The following is an 18937-nucleotide window of genomic DNA, read 5'->3' on the forward strand; positions in this document are numbered from 1 at the left end:
TCTTATTCATGGTTCAAATCCTGCTCACAAATTCATCATACTGCAATATTTCTTTAAGTAGTCCGAAAAAGGCTCCCATTCTTCTATGAAACAATTGTCATTAGGTTCTCTTATTTTGACTGTTAACTTTGCCAATTCCATACTTGCTTATCTGTTCTTCTTTGGTGGGGATGGCTTCTTCCTTCCATTTTTGTGCATAAAGAATCCTAGCTGCTGCTGTTACATACATAAACAGCTTAATCATCTTTTTAAAAAGAACTATCCCTATAACCCCTAATAGAAAAGCTTCAGGGTTTGTTGGTTTTTTGGTATAATCACTTTAAACATCTTTTTCATCTCATCATATATCATTTCCCAAAACACCCTCGCTTTCTTACAAGTCCACCGCATATGAAAAAAAGATCCCTCTACCTGTGTACACTTCAGAAGTGTATAAAATCCTGCAAGTGGCTAGAGAAAAGTTTTTCTGCTTCCCTAATAACACTAGAATTTGTGGACCTGTAGCAAAGCTGAATGTGGTAGTTGTCAAATTTCAAAGTCCTGTACAGTTTGGCCCTGAAGTATCAAAAGGACCACCTGTTCCTACATGATTTTGCCTGCCTGTTAAGATCTGGAGGTTGTGTTCCTGCTACCCACTACCTTATGGGATGACGAGTACATGCAGTAGAGTCTTTTCAGTGGTGGCACCAAATTTCTGGAACTCCTCCCATGCGGATGCTCCTTTAGCCCCTGCTACCCGATCCCCAGTATCTGTTTATGGTGATGCTGTTTTTAGCAAATGGATTGTTTCTTTTAAATTCCTTGTATTGTTGTCATAGTATTTTGTTTGCGGGCTGCTCTGGCCAAAAGATGTGTTAAAATAAACAAACAAAGAAGCCCAGACTTGAGACACTACAGGCATCTTTTGAAAATAAGGCACCTCTGAGATGAGAATGACAAATAGGTGTCCGAAGTCATTGGTCTATAGAACACCGCAGCTTTTTAGTATCCATTTAAATGCAGAACTCTGTTGAAAGCTGCCGTCTACTGGGGTTTGGAACCCATAGGAAGTCTGTGAAAGGCTGAGCCAATCTTTCATGAAGCTAACTTTCCAGGTATCCCAAAGCTATTAATCAACAAATATTATCTTCATACAGTAGTCTTCTCATCACTATAGCACTCACATTTTCAGGTCTCACGCAGAACATTATAGAGATGTACTCTTTTGCTAGATAAATAATTGAACTACAAATGACCCGGGGGTTTTCACCTTCATTGCTGAGATTAATAATTCACTGCTTTGAAATGCATAATGGTGCACCATCTCAATCATTTAGGTAGAGAAATTTCCCCCCTAACAGCATGAGAATAAAATCTGAAAGCTAGAAATGATATACATGAAGTCTTGGGATGACTTTTTTTAGTTAACAGCTTTCATTCCAAAGCCTGTTAAAGTCTATGCACTCAACACAAAAGGAATCCTTTCACCCAGCACTGAAGTAGAGTGAAACATGATATTCTGAATGCAGAGAGCAATGAATCCTCCTTTGCCTGCCATGATTACCTGAGGAAAAGGCTGATGTTCAAATGCGGCAGGCGAGAGACACACCTACAGTGCCATACCTGCAACAGATACAAATTTAAACTACTTAAGCTATGTTAAGGAACGACGGGTGGGCGGGTTGTGGCCTCATCCAAGTTGGGTTGCAACAGGAACACTCCCACCGTGCAAATTGTCAGGGAACTGCCATCAGTACTGGAGGGAGAGCGTGAAAGCCAGAGGGATTCCAGAGAGCGTCCAGGGATCGGGAGAAGCAGCCCATCTTCTGGGGAAGAGAATCAGTGTAGTACCAGTGGAGAAGGGGGGCAGGTGGGGGAAGTGGCGAGGCAGTCCCATGACTCCTTGCCTGGGACCAGCGGGGAGAGTAGGGGTCCTCCGTTGCCCACGCCCTCCCTGCGCAGAAGGCTTTCACGCAGAGAGGGTAGGCGGAGACTAGGCGTCAAAGAACTTCTTTGCTGGAAGAAGTTTAAGAAACGCCCACTCACGGATTCTGCCAGCGATTGAGTCAGCCACGGGTGAGTGGCTGTCCGGACAGAGGAGGTTCACTTTGGCAGCCCAGCCAGGTGTTTGCACCCAGCCAGCGAGATAGGCACCTGCTTACGCACAAGCAACCCCCTTAGGAACCATTACACAAATATATGGTAAAAGATTAAGAAATGGATGGGTGTTTGGGTTAAAAGTCGATCCTAGGTCTGAAAAGTATGAAGACTGGACCTTTAAAGCCCTTAACGGCCTTCGCCCAGTATACCTGAAGGAGCGTCTCCACCCCCATCATTCTGCCCAGACACTGAGGTCCAGTTCCAAGGGCCTTCTGGTGGTTCCCTCACTATGAGAATCAAAGTTACAGGGAACTAGGAAGGGGGCCTTCTTGGTAGTGGCGCCCTCCCATCGGATGCCAATGAAATAAACAACTACAGTGGTACCTCGGGTTAAGTACTTAATTCGTTCCGGAGGTCCGTACTTAACCTGAAACTGTTCTTAACCTGAAGCACCACTTTAGCTAATGGGGTCTCCTGTGGCCGCTGCGCCGCCGGAGCATGATTTCTGTTCTTATCCTGAAGCAAAGTTCTTAACCTGAAGCACTATTTCTAGGTTAGCAGAGTGTGTAACCTGAAGCATATGTAACCTGAAGCGTATGTAACCCGAGGTACCACTGTATCAGACTTTTAGAAGCCATCTGAAGGCAGCCCTGTTTAGGGAAGTTTTTAATGTTTGATTTTTTGTGTGTTTTTAATATTCTGTTGGGAGCTGCTCAGAGTAGCTGGGGAAACCCAGCCAGATGGACAGGGTATAAATAAATTATTATTATTATTATTATTATTATTATTATTATTAACTAAGTGTAAAACAGCAAAAAATGTACTGAATTACAGAGCAGTGTGGAGAACTAAAAGAATCAAGATGAGCAAATTTCAGAAATGCCTATAGGACAGAGGGACTACATTCAATAAATATATGCTCAGAGCACCCTTTGGATAAGCAGTTGAACTCCACCTGCCAAAAGTCTCTCTAACTTAGAGAGTTTCCCTTTTCCATAACCTGCTCATAGGCTGCCTTCTTTTCCAGGACTACACGGCGACAATATATTTGCGACAACGCTGGACAGATCCTCGCCTGGTTTTTCAGGGGAACAAAAGTTTCACTCTGGATGCCCGGCTAGTGAAATACCTGTGGGTTCCTGACACGTATATTGTGGAGTCTAAGATGTCTTTCTTGCATGAGGTCACAGCAGAGAATCGGCTTATACGGCTGTTCTCTAATGGCACCGTCTTGTATGCTCTGCGGTAAGTCTTGCATGTGCTCCTACTGTTTTGCTACCCTTTGTTACCCTTGAGTAGCAGAAAGATTGCAGACTGGTGCGACAGTCAGGAATTCAAGGTCCAAGAGACACCATTAGATTCTGAGGGTCAGGAATATCTGCGGAAATAGTTTTGTCAGTAATAATAAATAATAATAATAATAATAATTTATTATTTATACCCTGCCCATCTGGCTGGGCCTCCCCAGCCACTCTGGGCGGCTTCCATAGAAAGCAAAAATACAATAAAATATCACACGTTAAAAACTTCCCTGAACAGGGCTGCCTTAAGATGTCTTCTGAATGTCAGGTAGTTGTTTATCGCTTTGACATCTGCTGGAAGGGCGTTCCACAGGGCGGGCGCCACTACCGAGAAGGCCCTCTGCCTGGCTCCCTGTAGCTTTACTTCTCGCAATGAGGGAACCGCCAGAAGGCCCTCGGCACTGGACCTCAGCGTCCGGGCAGAATGATGGGGGTGGAGACGCTCCTTCAGGTATACTGGACCGAGGCCATTTAGGACTTTAAAGTTGCATATTTCATCATAATTCTCGTAATTCATTGTTTCATTATTCCATTATTTCTACAGCTGTAGCTTCCTTTCTTCAAACACTCATCACAGGTATCACAAGCTTTTGATAACACACTGACATGCTGCAATAGAGAACTTAGGTACAGGGAATGTACTGACTAATATCAAAGAACTATTGAGGTGGCTGTTTTAAATGAAAAATAGTATGGGATAAAATGAATGTATGAGGTACACAACTGAACATCTATAACACAGCCTTTTAGGGGCCAACCAAAAATACCACAGGGACACAGGTGGTGCTGTGGGTTAAACCGCTGAGCCTAGGACTTGCTGATCAGAAGGTCGGCAGTTCGAATCCCCACAACGGGGTGAGCTCCCGTTGCTCGGTCCCTGCTCCTGCCAACCTAGCAGTTCGAAAGCATGTCCAAGTGCAAGTAGATAAATAGGCACCGCTCTGGCGGGAAGGTAAACGGTGTTTCCGTGCACTGCTCTGGTTTGCCAGAAGTGGCTTAGTCATGCTGGCCACATGACCTGGAAGCTGTACGCCGGCATCCTCGGCCAATAAAGCGAGATGAGCGCCGCAACCCCAGAGTCGGTCACGACTGGACCTAATGGTCAGGGGTCCCTTTACCTTTACCTTAAAAATACCACAAAATAGCATGTAAGCTTTTGCATCTTTCAGAACTCTGCATCTGGCCAGCTCTGGGGTCCCCAGCACAATGTACCGACAGACAGTACCCTCAGACACTCCCCTTGGTGCCCCCAAAGATAAAGGTAAAGGTAAAGGTACCCCTGCCCGTACGGGCCAGTCTTGACAGACTCTGGGGTTGTGCGCCCATCTCACTTAAGAGGCCAGGGGCCAGCGCTGTCCGGAGACACTTCCGGGTCACGTGGCCAGCGTGACATCGCTGCTCTGGCGAGCCAGAGCCGCACACGGAAACGCCGTTTACCTTCCCGCTGGTAAGCGGTCCCTATTTATCTACTTGCACCCGGAGGTGCTTTCGAACTGCTAGGTTGGCAGGCGCTGGGACCGAGCAGCGGGAGCGCACCCCGCCGCAGGGATTCGAACCGCCGACCTTTCGATCGGCAAGCCCTAGGCGCTGAGGCTTTAACCCACAGCGCCACCTGCGTCCTGCCCCCAAAGATACCTGCCCCTTAAATTTTGGCATTTCATTTGTTTTGGGTGGGGAGGCACACGGTTTACCAGTTTTTCCCCTTTTGCCTGCATTTTTTTTTTTTTTTTGCTTTGGTGTTTTGTTTGTTGTTTCTGGCGGAGGTTCTGAGTATCATCACTTTTCCTTCTGTGAAATGGATGTTTTGTGACAGTTTCTTAGATTTCTAAAGGTGCTGGCATGCCCTAAAAGGTTAGGAAACCCCGGGCTTGATAGTAAACAGAACAGGAGAGGGGCTGTTGTTGTAAGGATTGTGCGCAAACTATTTTCAAAGCAGACCAGATTTGATGAAGTGAAGTTGTTGAGGATTTTAGTTGTTGAGGTTTAGGTTTTTTGGGGATTTTACCCCAGGAAATAAACTGCCGCAGGGGCTGGATTAAACCGACTTTGGACACACCTGGTTTAAAGCAAGACTACACATACATGTTAAGTGGTTTGAGTGTTATATAATTTTTTTTTTGCAATTTAACTTTTTATGTATCCAGGAATAGCACTTGATGTGGGTGAATTTGAGTCCACATCCTACAATCTTTAGTAGTCACTGGCTTCTTATATAAAGGAGAGAATGTGCTTTGCAGAATGATGGCCATCACACAAATATTCAGCTCAAACTGGCGTTGTTGTTGTTGTTCTTGTTTAATCGTTTAGTCGTGTCCGACTCTTCGTGACCCCATGGACCAGAGCACACCAGGCACTCTTGTCTTTCACTGCCTCCCGCAGTTTGGTCAAACTCATGCTGGTAGCTTCGAGAACACGGTCCAACCATCTCGTCCTCTGTTGCCTCCTTCTCCTTGTGCGCTCCATCTTTCCCAACATCAGGGTCTTTTCCAGGGAATCTTCTCTTCTCATGAGGTGGCCAAAGTATTGGAGCCTCAGCTTCAGGATCTGTCCTTCCAGTGAGCACTCAGGGCTGATTTCCTTCAGAATGGATAGGTTTGATCTTCTTGCAGTCCATGGGACTCTCAAGAGTCTCCTCCAGCACCATAATTCAAAAGCATAAATTCTTCAGCGATCAGCCTTCTTTATGGTCCAGCTTTCACTTCCATGGCATAACCTGGCCCAAATTCTGTGCTGTTCTGCTGATCAACATATTTTTGTACATTTTGACCTAGCAGAGGATGCCAAGGCAGATTATGTCACATAGCCTTAAAGCAGCCTTTGCGATCCTGGTTCTCTCCAGATGTTTTGGACTTGCTGGCTGGGGCTGAAGGGAGGTTGAAACATCTGGGGAGCACCAAGTTCACAAAGGCTGTCTTACATTATCCTGTTTCCATAAGTGGAATGATCCAGAGCTGCCAATCTGAACTAAAGGGAAGTCCAGGCTGCAGCTTCAGTGCTAGTTTTAACAGTTATTTATTCTTCGAAGCAGAAACATTGCCACCTGTGGACTGCTATGGAAAATACAGGCCATTCCTCATTGATGCCTTCACATCACTTTCTCTTTTTGCAGAATCACTACCACAGTTGCGTGTAACATGGACCTGTCAAAATATCCCCTGGATACGCAGACCTGTAAACTGCAGATGGAAAGCTGTAAGTATCACATTCTACAAGAAGATGAAACTATCCCAGCCCCGACTGCTCTTGAATTTGTTTCTTCATATTTAGGTGACCAGTTCAAACATTTCATTTCTGTCTTGGAGCTCATGAAATTTTCCACCTGCCCCTTTCAAATGTAGAGCCATTTCAAAAAGTAAACAGCTGCACCTAATCTTCCAGTAATCATACTAATTTTAAATGGGCTGATGAGAAAATTCACAATATATATTCTGAAACCAGAAGAATAAAAAAATAAATCCATAGGTGTAGAACACTTGGCATTTGTAGATTCTAGACTTTTTTTATCCCACCTACGGAAAGTGTCTTTGTGGCAAGTAATAATAAAATAGCTGTTCTTTTTTACTTTTCAAATATTTCTGCATTGCTTCTAGGCTAGCAATGGGCCTTTGCCAAAAACCTTATAGTTTGTACTCATGATATTGGGGCAGTTATACATGATACTGATCCCAATGTTGTTTGGGGTTTAAAATTTTTCTTTCTTTTAATACATTTCAGTCTTCAGTTTTTCAAATTGCCACCAATAATTATCAAACACAATTACATACATAGTTGTAGTTGTTCAGACTTCCCTCTTCCCCTTCCTTGGTTCTCTTTACAAGCATAACAACAACAACAACAACAACAACAACAACAACAACAACAACAACAACAATTTATTATTTGTACCCCGCCCATCTGGCTGGGTTTCCCCAGCCACTCTGGGCAGCTTCCAACAGAGATTAAAAATACATTAAAATGTCACACATTAGAAACTTCCCTGAACAGGGCTGCCTTCATATGTCTTCTAAATGTCAGGTAGTTTTTTATCTCTTTGACATCTGATGGGAGGGTGTTCCACAGGGCAGATGCTACTGAACTGGGGGAACCTGTGGTCCTCCAGTTGCTTCTGGATGACAGCTCCCATCCTCTGTGATTATTGGCCATGCTGGCTCAGGTTGATGGGAAAGGGAGCCCAAGAACATCTGCAGGGCACAGCTTCCCTACCGACCTTTTACAATGTCTATCTTTTTCATCCTGGGACAGTTTCGGAAATACATGTGCAAAATTTTATGGACAGACCATACAGTGTCTCTTCCCTTGCCCTACATGGGATGGGGTTCTTTTAAAAACATGAGACTGTCACACAGCACACAAAACAGGAAAGGCGAATTTGCTCCTAATCATTTGGACTTGCCTTTTCTCTCTGCTCTGTCATTTATTAACAGAGCAAACCAATTTAGGGAGCAGGTTTGAATCTGATTGCCAACTGGATAATTGCCACCCCACACAAGCTGCGGCCACGGTCTCATTTTCAATAGCTAGGCCACTTTACTGTATGGAATACAATTATTTTGTATTTAAATAGGCCTCCAGTTGCATTCCCTCTCTGTGTCTTTTCTGTAACTCAGAAATGTTGCGTTTTCACAGTACATTTATTAAATATGAAATTATAAGCATACTTACTAGCCACTAGGGAGCAAGCCACATTGAGCTCCATAGGATTCACATCTGAGTAAGCATACACGGACACAGGTGGCGCTGTGGGTTAAACCACAGAGCCTAGGGCTTGCTGATCAGAAGGTCGGCGGTTCGAATCCCCGCGATGGGGTGAGCTCCAGTTGCTTGGTCCCTGCTCCTGCGAACCTAGCAGTTTGAAAGCACGTCAGAGTGCAAGTAGATAAATAGGTACCACTCTGGCGGGAAGGTAAATGGTGTTTCCGTGTGCAGCTCTGGTTCACCAGAAGTGGCTTAGTCATGCTGACCACATTACCCGGAAGCTGTACGCTGGCTCCCTCGGCCAATAAAGCAAGATGAGCGCTGCAACCCCAGAGTCGTCCGCGACTGGACCTAATGGTCAGGGGTCCCTTTACCTTTACCTAAGCATCCATAGGGCAGAGCTGCACTTGCTTAGACACTTCCATTGCCACTAGCGAGAACTGAATCAAGGAATGCATGGGAGCATACGATGCAAGCTTTCCTATAAGAACTTCACCTCTTTGCTACCTCAGGTTGAATGGTGGGTTTAACTAGGGTCGTATCTCAGTATAAAGCACCCTTTGTTGTTTCCAGAAATCTGGTTGTGTAAATATACGATCAGGAAGCGTAGTCATTGACCACTATTGCTTGCTGTAGAATTGACGAGGGGAAAGTCCGGGCTATCAAGCAAATATCTAAAGAACACAGAGGACAGGTCAAAAAAATCACTGTGAGGTCAACACGGGCTTCACATGCCCATCCTGGCATTCAGAAGGACCTTACTTGACCCACTGACTTTTCTAGCCATTCTGCTTTCAAGCCGACAGGCTTGTTCCATAGTATCAGTTCCCTCACCAACAAATATGCGTGGAGAGCTGATCTCTCTTTTCATTTTCACCTCATTTTTTTATTTGGGAAATCCATCTAGAACAACAGAAATCGCCATGGTGGCATGGCGGCAGCAGGAGACCCCATTAGCTAAAGTGGTACCTCAGGTTAAGAACAGTTTCAGGTTAAGAACGGACCTCCGGAACGAATTAAGTTCTTAACCAGAGATACCACTGTACTTCAGAAGGTAGTGAATCTGTCCTCAGTTTCCTGAAGGAAAGACCCTTTGGGGAGGGGTTTTTCCACCATCACATTTGAGTAAGATTTAGCAGTTGTTAAAAGGTCTGGTCTAGTGGATAAAGCAGCCTCCTGTCTGTGTACAAGGTAACCTTTACTTATTTAATAGATTTATTTATCAAGGCACACAAACTGCTCTCTTGTGTGTGACATGCTACTGTGCCCTTGCACGCAGTTTGGGAATTCCTGAGTTAAGGAGTCATGAGCTTTTGTCACACATGGGGCAAGAAGAACCAGAACAATTTGGGTGCATGCGAGGCCTGAACATCTTGAAGACTCTTTGTTCATCATGGTTACCAATTCAAGTAATGTCTAAAATCTCATTATTTTAAGACCAGGTTTTACTTGCCAGCTACTTGAGTGGAGTTCCTATGGAAGGTCCTATTATTTTCACATTAAAATCATATTAGTTTGCCATGATTAACTTTATTACAATGCACAGAAACTGAAATAATAACGATTAGCCTCTTGTTTTAAAATGTAGCTGGGTTTAGCCTTAAAAAGAGAGAAAGAGAGTAATTGGGTCCTATGTCAAGCTCCTGTGCCATATTATTCTTATGAAATTACATGCACATTGCCAACTGGAGATGTCATTAGGATAAATGCCTGGAATTAATGCTATTTAAATATATGCCAGATGAATTAAGAACAATCAGTCATTTATTATAAAGTTTCCCTTAGTAACGGCAGTTATTATTACAAACTGGGCGCAAACTTTGAAAAGTCATATTTGTGTGATTTGTACCTGGGGAATCAGCAGATTCTGTGTAATATCTGTTGCAAGATTCCCGTCATTTGTTTCTAGTGGAAAACACAATTTCTCGCTCTTTGCTGTGAAGGCAAACTGGTAAATATCAGTGTTTCCGTTTTTACTGCGTGACAGATCTTTAATTAAATAGCTGGGCCGACGAAAACGTTATCGGCTTGTTTATGAAAGCAATCTGATTTTAGGAGAGTTGTATAATTCTTTGTATTTGCAGTACCTTCCGTTCATAGGGGGAAATGGCTCGTAATTTCTGTTGGGATGAACTTACATCCATGCTGCTGATGAAATGGCAATCTTTACTTACATGAGACCTCACTCACCCAAAGCTTCCTTTCCATTGTCAACTATGGGGGATAGACTCAAATAACCAGTCTTGTAATGCTGAGAGTAAGGGGACGCTGGTGGCGCTGTGGGTTAAACCACAGAGCCTAGGATTTGCTGATTAGGAGGTCGGCGGTTTGAATCCCCGCGACGGGGTGAGCTCCCGTTGCTCGGTCCCTGCTCCTGCCAACCTAGCAGTTCGAAAGCACATCAAAGTGCAAGTAGATAAATAGGTACCGCTCCGGCGGGAAGGTAAACGGCATTTCCGTGCGCTGCTCTGGTTCGCCAGAAGCGGCTTAGTCATGCTGGCCACATGACCCGGAAGCTGTACGCCGGCTCCCTCGGCCAATAAAGCGAGGTGAGTGCCGCAACCCCAGAGTCGTCCGCGACTGGACCTAATGGTCAGGGGTCCCTTTACCTTTACCTAATGCTGAGAGTAGAGAGGGGAATCTGTGTCCCTTCAGATGTTGCATGCCCAGGTGCTGTGGCCCACTGCCAGCCACTCAGGACACCATTGTAGGGTTCAAATTAGGACGCAACTTCATCAATTACAGGTGTAAGAGGTTTGGCTTACTCATTGGGTTATAACCTATATCAACCAACTTGTCTGCAGGATGATTGACCCAGGGGTCAAACCCAGGAGACCCTATGACATCCATCAAATCCAAAGTGCGTAATTAAGATGCAAAGTTCACCTATATAATTCTATCTCTCAATATGGTCTTTGGAATGTTTTGATGGCTTTATATCAGTTTGTATGTATGTTTTGCCTGTATTGTTATAAATGAAAACGCGCATTCCTCCATCCTCAAGAATCCTGGAAACTGTAGTTAACGCCTCACAGAGCAACAGTTTCCAGCACCTTTGACAAACAATGGTCCCCAGGATTCTATGTGTAAGATGTGCTTTGAATATATGGTGTGTACACAATCAATCAATCTTTATTGCGGTCAAAGACCAGACAGCAAAGTTAACAACAACAACATACGCCACAACCGCATAAAGAAGCGGATGTAATTAAAATTTCCCTCTAAACTTATTTACATTAAAAATAATACTCCTTCAGCTAAAACCTGTATTCCGGAAATTAAAATCAGTACTCATTCTCCAGCCATCACTGTCACCACAGCCTGTCTTGTCCTCGTTGCTATAAAACAGTATTTCGCAACAGGCCTGATGATATCCAGATCTTTATGAGCAAGAAGGTATTTAACATAAGATTCCTCTGAGCAGCCAGGTAATTTCCTTAATAACGGTAAAATTAGCTCTCTTCAGGTATTACAGTACAATGGTACACAGTACAACGGGCCCAGTAGAGAAGAATGTGCCCAATGGATTCAATCTCATTAGAGTTGCATGGACATAATCTTTGTTCAGCTGGGATGTCATGATATCTGCCCTCTAGTAGTGCAGAAGGGAGAGCATTAAAATGGGCTCCAGAAATCAAGAACTCCAGTGGGAGTTCAAGAGTCCAGTGCAGGATGTAGGGGCAAAACATTCAGCAACTTACTCAATTTGTTGTCCAGTTACCTCTTGATGCTTTCTTAATATATTGCCTGCAGGGGGATATGATGAAAACGATGTACTGTACACTTGGTTGAGGGGAAACGATTCGGTCCACGGCCTTGAGAACCTACGACTTTCTCAGTACACAGTGGAGCACTATTACAGCCTTGTAACAATGTCTCACCAGGAAACAGGTAACGAAAGCTGAAGAAGCAGAGACGTAAACAAATATGGCTCACAAACGCTGGCTATTCTGAATGGTCCAGGTCCACCTATGAACCTTTCTCTGATTTTGAGAGCTTTGGAGATGTGATCATAGAACTATACGGTGGGTACCTTGGGTTACAGACGCTTCAGGTTACAGACTCCGCTAACCCAGAAATAGTACCTCGGGTTAAGAACTCTGCTTCAGGATGAGAACAGAAATCGTGTGGCGGCAGCAGGAGGCCCCATTAGCTAAAGTGGTACCTCAGGTTAAGAAGAGTTTCAGGTTAAGAACGGACCTCCAGAATGAATTAAGTACTTAACCTGAGGTACCACTGTAGAATCATAGAGTTGTAGAGTTGAAAGGGACTCATTTCTGATGCCAGACCTTGTCATCTGGCCAGTGATATGATGGCTCTCTTCTCTACTTTGTCAAAAATCTGCATCCATTGAATAAAACTTGGCGTAGGATTGCCTTCTCTCTGCGGGTGGTTTCTTTTCATTGTAGGATGTGTTTTCTTTCTCCAACTAGGCAATTACCCAAGACTAGTGTTGCAGTTTGAACTCAAGAGAAATATCCTGTATTTCATTCTGGAGACATATGTGCCATCCACCCTCCTTGTCATATTGTCTTGGGTTTCTTTCTGGATCACTCTGGATTCCGTTCCGGCAAGAACATGTATTGGTGAGCTGTTCTCTGAAGTAGGATACTTCCAGCAGTGGATGAGAGAGAGAACAAGAGAACCCAAGCACCTGTTGTTTATGCAGTGCTACAAGCTGTGTTGAATGTAAAAACTGAAATGTTGTGGTACCCAAGTTTCTAAAGCTGAGATAAATCATCACAAACACTTGATGTGTTAACCACTGTCACCTGTCAAATGCTAATTTGAAGAGCATCTATCAAATACTGTCAGATGGAAAATACAAATTAACTCTGAATGTGCTTTCAGACTTTGAATATTATTGCATGCCAGCCATGTGTTTTTCAAATTGCCTTCAGGAATGCATGAACTCTTTAGAAGGGGATCAGTCCTTTAAAATTAGCTGTAGCTTAGTTTCTGGATGACATCCTAAACTGAGGAAAATGGATGAGGAAGGGCTATAGCTCAGTGGTAGAGCACCATGGCTTAGCAAGAATGAGCAAATGCATGTGGACCCAGAAAGAAAATGGTGAGACTTCAGTGCTCCCCCAGTTCTTCTGCTGCCATGCTAAGGTAAGGTATAGGTACCTTTACTTGGAAACAGCCACAAAGTCATTCCAGCGTGGTGTAGTGGTTAAGAGCGGTAGACTCGTAATCTGGGGAACCGGGTTCGCGTCTCCGCTCCTCCACATGCAGCTGCTGGGTGACCTTGGGCCAGTCACACTTCTCTGAAGTCTCTCAGCCCCACTCACCTCACAGAGTGTTTGTTGTGGGGGAGGAAGGGAAAGGAGAATGTTAGCCGCTTTGAGACTCCTTCGGATAGTGATAAAGCGGGATATCAAATCCAAACTCTTCTTCTTCTTCTTGAGTGCCTCACCTGTTGGAAGCCAGAGCAGCTAGCCTACTGCCTTCAGATGTGTCCCATCAACATTGTTGAAGTAGGATTCAGTTGTTAAGGCCAGTCGGATTCGATATGTGAAATGTGAGGGGGACCACCATCTTTGGCCAGCCCTGTGCTTTTCTTTTGATTAAAGTGTTCCTTCCTCCCTCCCACCCTGCAGGAGTAACAACTGTGCTGTCAATGACAACTCTGATGATGGGCTCACGAAACGCTGTGACGAAGACCAACGGTTTCATAAAAGCCATTGATGTTTACCTGGGCATCTGCTTCACCTTCATATTTGGTGCCTTGGTAGAATATGCAGTAGCTCACTATATCGCATCGCAAAAGGTAAACAAAAAGATGTATTTATTTAGCTTGTAGGCCACTTTCCCCTATACATATACCCAAAGCAGTTCACAACACAAGAAATATGCATCATCATCACAACATTCAAACAGTAAAGGTAAAGGGACCCCTGACCATTAGGTCCAGTCGTGACCGATTCTGGGGTTGTGGTGCTCATCTCACTTTACTGGCTGAGGGAGCCAGTGTACAGCTTCCAGGTCATGTGACCAGCATGACTAAGCCGCTTCTGGCGAACCAGAGCAGCGCACGGAAACGCCATTTAAACAACTACATGACATTCAGAAGACATTTTAAGGCAGCCCTGTTCAGGGAAGTTTTTAATATTTAACGCTGTACTGTTTTTAACACTTGATTGGGAGCCACCCAGAGTGGCTGGGGAAGCTCAGCCAGATGGGCGGGGTATAAATAAATTATTATTATTATTATTATTATTATTATTATTATTATTATTTATTTACCTTCCCTCCAGAGCGGTACCTATTTATCTACTTGCACTTTGACGTGCTTTTGAACTGCTAGGTTGGCAGGAGCAGGGACCGAGCAACGGGAGCTCACCCAGTCACGGGGATTCGAACCGCCGACCTTCCGATCGGCAAGTCCTAGGCTCTGTGGTTTAACCCTCAGCGCCACCCGCGTCCCTTATTCAAACAGTAGATCATTTCAAAACATAATGCTACAAATGAATCATTTGGATAGCATCAACCTAGTAACATTTTAAATTGCCAAATAAGCTATCATGCAATATATCAATTAATATCAAATATAATAAGCGTTTCCAGTACAATCACATATGAACAATAATAAAGCCAGCAGCCTTCTGTTAGGAAGGAATAAGGGGGGAGTTGTTGGGGAGCAGGATGTATGGAAGTGGGGAAGTTATGCTTCAGGGAAAGCATTACCAAGCCAAGTTTTCAGCTGGAAATTGAGTTGGCGTGACAACTGGACAAAGGAAGGCATAAGCAGGAACAAGTCTCAAAAGGAAAGATGGGTAATGAAAGCAAATAAGAACCAAAAAGAAGATGAATTTGCTCAGGGTAGAAAAATTGCAAGGTATAAGTAATAATAATAATCAGTGGCGTAGCGTGGGGGGTGCAGGGGGCCCCGGCCGCACCGGGTGCAACATCTGGGGGTTAGGGTTAGGGGGCGCAAATCCATGGGTTAGGGGGCGCAAATTACTTGCCTTGCCCCGGGTGCTGACAACCCACGCTACGCCACTAATAATAATAATAATAATAATAATAATAATAATAATAATATAAAGAAACAGGGAGCCAAAGCAGATATTGCATTCAGAGCAAACTACAGATCAGCAAAAGATGACTTGTTTTCAAGTTTATTAAATTACCTGGCAAGCTGTATTTAAAGAGCAACAGAACACCTATTGCATAGTTTAGATTTGCAATGGGAAGAGCAGCAGATAGAGCTCTCCGTTTTCAGCGGTGAAAAAGTTAAGTGCCATAGACTGTGAATGAGATCATGTCTGGATGTTCAGTTAGATCCTCCTAATGAACGAACATTTTTGCTGAAAATATAACATGTAGTAGTTAAAACAAAAGGGGAGATCTATGAGAGTGGAGAATGCTGGATCCGGACTTGTGCAGTTCCATGAAAGCAAAATCTGACAGTGTCACCTTCCTCCATGGAAGCAAGCAGCCTCTGAAAGAACAGGGCAGGAGGGGGGTGAATTATTTCCTTAGCCCCCGCTGTTACCCTTTGTGCCTGAAAACAGGATGTGACTTGCCTCCTGGGGCGTTCCCTTTTCTAGAGGAGAAGCTAGTACACATTCAGGAAACCAAAATAAGGCCATAAATGATCAAGGATTTTGAAAATTGTATCTATTCTAAGTCAGGCTCTAGGTTGGATGGAGGACATCTTCTGGTGGGCCGTCTTCTCTGCTGGTGGGTTTGCCTGGAGGTGATGCTGCTGCAAGAAGAATCAGGCTGATGGGTCCAGCCTCTGCTTTGTTTCCCATATTGCCCCTGGCGAAGTGTTTCCTTTGGGTGCATTGTGGGAAATTAATGTCACAGCCAGATCCAGCTGCCCACTGCTGCTTGGAACACCAACCTACACTAAAGAGAAACCAGGGAACCAACAGTGGGTGCTAAGGAGGTCCTGGCAGCTGCCCATGGATGCCAGGGTTTGATCTCTGAGGTCCAGTGCCGAGGGCCTTCTGGCGGTTCCCTCACTGTGAGAAGCCAAGTTACAGGGAACCAGGCAGAGGGCCTTCTCGGTAGTGGTGCTTGCCCTGTGGAAAGCCCTCCCATCAGATGTCAAAGAGAAAAATAACTACCTGACATTCAGAAGACATCTGAAGACAGCCCTGTTTAGGGAAGCTTTTAATGTTTAATAGGTTATTGTATTTTAGTGTTTTATTGGAAGCTGCCCAGAGTGGCTGGGGAAACCCAGCCAGATGGGCGGGGTATAAATAAATAAATAATAATAATAATAATAATAATAATAATAATAATAATAATAATTATTATTATTATTATTATTATTATCATCATCATCTCAGGCCTGTCCTAAAAGTGGTATTTAGCTACACTGCAGCTGTTGTCATTTCCAGAATCCTAGCAGAGCAACGACAACCCATAGTCTGATGTAGTTGCAAATTACTGTACTTTTCCGTGTATAAGACGAGTTTTTCCCCTTCTTTAAAATAATCTTTAAAAATGGGGGTTGTCCTGTACACCGTGTATAGGGGGGACAGGTGATAGGTTGCAGCTGTGAGCTGCAGCTTGTCAGCGCGATTTGGTGGGTGATTTTTGGCTTCTGCAAAGGCTGCTGTGGATTGGCTGCCGCTGCGGCAATTGTGCGTGCGATTGCCGGCTGCTGTTTGCGAGTGGGCAGACGCTTCTTTGCTTCTGCGATGCGAGTGGTTGTCAGCGTTTTCTGCACCTCTCCCCAAAAAGCTCAACAACTCTAGACAATCCCCCCCAAAAAACTCCAGGATATCTCCCCCCATTTTCTTAAATTAGGTCCATTCGTGACCAACTCTGGGGTTGTGGCGCTCATCTCACTTTATTGGCTGAGGGAGCCGGCATACAGCTTCCAGGTCATGTGACCAGCATGACTAAGCCACTTCTGGCGAACCAGAGCAGCGCACAGAAATGCCGTTTACCTTCCCGCTGGAGCGGTACTTATTTATCTACTTGCACTTTGACGTGCTTTTGAACTGCCAGGTTGGCAGGAGCAGGGACCGAGCAACGGGAGCTGACCCCGTCGCGGGGATTCGAACCACCGACCTTCTGATCAGCAAGCCCTAAGCTCTGTGGTTTAACCCACAGCGCCACCCATGTCCCTATTTTTTCTTAAATTGCAGTCCCCCCAAATAGGGGGCATCTTATACACAGGGGTTTGTTATACACAGGAAAATACGGTATCTCCTAGATGGTGGCATGGTTTCTATGAGTGTTGGTACTGCAGTAGTGAGGGGAAATCATTTTGTATTGGGGCTAGAAACTTACTTCAAAAAACACCACCACCTGTAAGCCATCAAAGGGTGTGTTCACCAAGTTCCTAGACAGGATATTAAATTTTGGTCCCTCGGGGTCTAGCATCAGTAAACAAGAATTTGGCTTTTGCTAAAGACTTCCAGGGATTTATTTATTCTTCTAACATCCCAGACTAATGGTATGTTGGCAAGAGAGTCACAGTGAACTTCTGCTCTCTTGTATTTCCTCGTACTTGGTTTGGGTGCGTTGGTTATGAAATAGTGATATGGCCCAAATGTTTATTAGTAACTTTTTCTTATTTTAGGCTTCTACAAATGAGGTTACCAGAGAAACGGAAGATGTCACCAGTATCTTTTCCACATCTGTCACCAGCTACAATCAAAAGATCAACTTCAGTGCCATCGATAATATCGCCCACAGTGGTTCGACTATGAAACCAAAGGACAAAATTCGGTTTCTTTTGAGGAACAAAATGCGCAGGGTTGTCAGCTACTTCACAATTCAAAATCCAGGCAACATCGAACACTACTCAAGACTGCTCTTCCCTCTATGTTTTTTGGTAGTCAATTTGTTTTATTGGGTTTATTACTTATTCTTTTAGCAATTGTAAGACCATTTTGGCGTGTGGTGGTGAGAAAGTCTTGCCTATGTTGGCTCCCAGCCGCTACGAATTGTTATGGGTGTGACTATGGGCACATATCAAGAATTTGGCCCAAACCCAGCCTTGATTGTATTGTATCAAAAGCCAAATCTTGTACAGAGCAACACATTAGCGTGACTGTGGAGCTAGAACAAGAGGAATCCAAAAAGAGCAAGCCTATTCTTGAAGCTATTGCTATGATAGATAGGCCTTGTGCTTCGAGGCCTTGCAACTGTTTTACACTGTCAACATAGCTAAGCCCCAGTGTACCCTTTTTAGTCTGATGTTTTACATTTGTGCCAAAGAGGTTTTCCGCTAGTTGTTTTCAATCACTTGGGCGCAGGTTACTGCCAACCTGAGGATTGCTCCCTGCTGATCTCAGGCAAGGTAATCACTGTGAGATGATGGCAAATGGAAGGCCTTCTTATCGTCTTCTTTCAAGGTCACAGAGAACTGCAGATATACAAGATGCTGCTTTAAATAATAAATAAGTGCCCTTATCACATGAACACCTCTGGATCTCTGTTAATAACAACTAGATGCTCTGAAATATATTCAGAGTTGAGTGTTGATTTCATGCTCTTTATTTCAGCTCACAGTAAACATTGAGTGAGTCCTTTCCTCCAAAACCTCTGGCTATATATAAATTATTTACACAATGGGTCCTGTGTGATTGGCTGATTCAGTTCCCCTCCTGGAGCCTGATTGGACTGTCCTGCAGGCCAATCAGGTTGCTGATTCACTTCCTCCTGGAGCCGGATTGGGCGGCTCCTGCAGGCCAATCAGGTTGCTGCTTTTTAGGATCCTACCTGCCTATTGTTCTAGGATCCAGGCTCAGTACATTACATGCTTGGTTGTTGTTGTTTTTTAAATATCCCACATCTATTCAAAACAAAAGCTATTTTGAGGTAAATAGGAAATCTATACATTTCCACAACTTCAAATGGAAAGCAAAAAAGGGGAAGAAGCCCTGACT

At 44.3% G+C, this 18937-nt stretch overlaps 1 protein-coding gene across 3 annotated transcripts in view; it reads left to right on the forward strand.

The window, feature by feature from the left end:
- The window catches only part of GABRP (gamma-aminobutyric acid type A receptor subunit pi), a 34233-nt gene extending 15763 nt beyond the window's left edge, over positions 1 to 18470 (forward strand). For 2 of the 3 annotated variants that reach the window (XM_079969975.1, XM_079969976.1), the window contains 6 exons: positions 3107 to 3324; positions 6490 to 6572; positions 11829 to 11966; positions 12509 to 12661; positions 13679 to 13848; positions 17626 to 18470. In XM_079969975.1, coding sequence (XP_079826101.1) covers positions 3107 to 3324; positions 6490 to 6572; positions 11829 to 11966; positions 12509 to 12661; positions 13679 to 13848; positions 17626 to 17922 — 1059 coding nt within the window. In that variant the 3' untranslated portion in view covers positions 17923 to 18470. Of the gene's footprint in view, positions 1 to 1061; positions 1095 to 3106; positions 3325 to 6489; positions 6573 to 11828; positions 11967 to 12508; positions 12662 to 13678; positions 13849 to 17625 lie in introns of those variants that run through there. The other variant, XM_079969977.1, reaches the window with a different exon arrangement.
- The last annotated feature ends 467 nt before the right edge of the window (positions 18471 to 18937 follow it).

Source organism: Podarcis cretensis (genome assembly GCF_951804945.1).
Source record: "Podarcis cretensis genome assembly, chromosome: 3".
Taxonomy (NCBI): domain Eukaryota; kingdom Metazoa; phylum Chordata; class Lepidosauria; order Squamata; family Lacertidae; genus Podarcis; species Podarcis cretensis.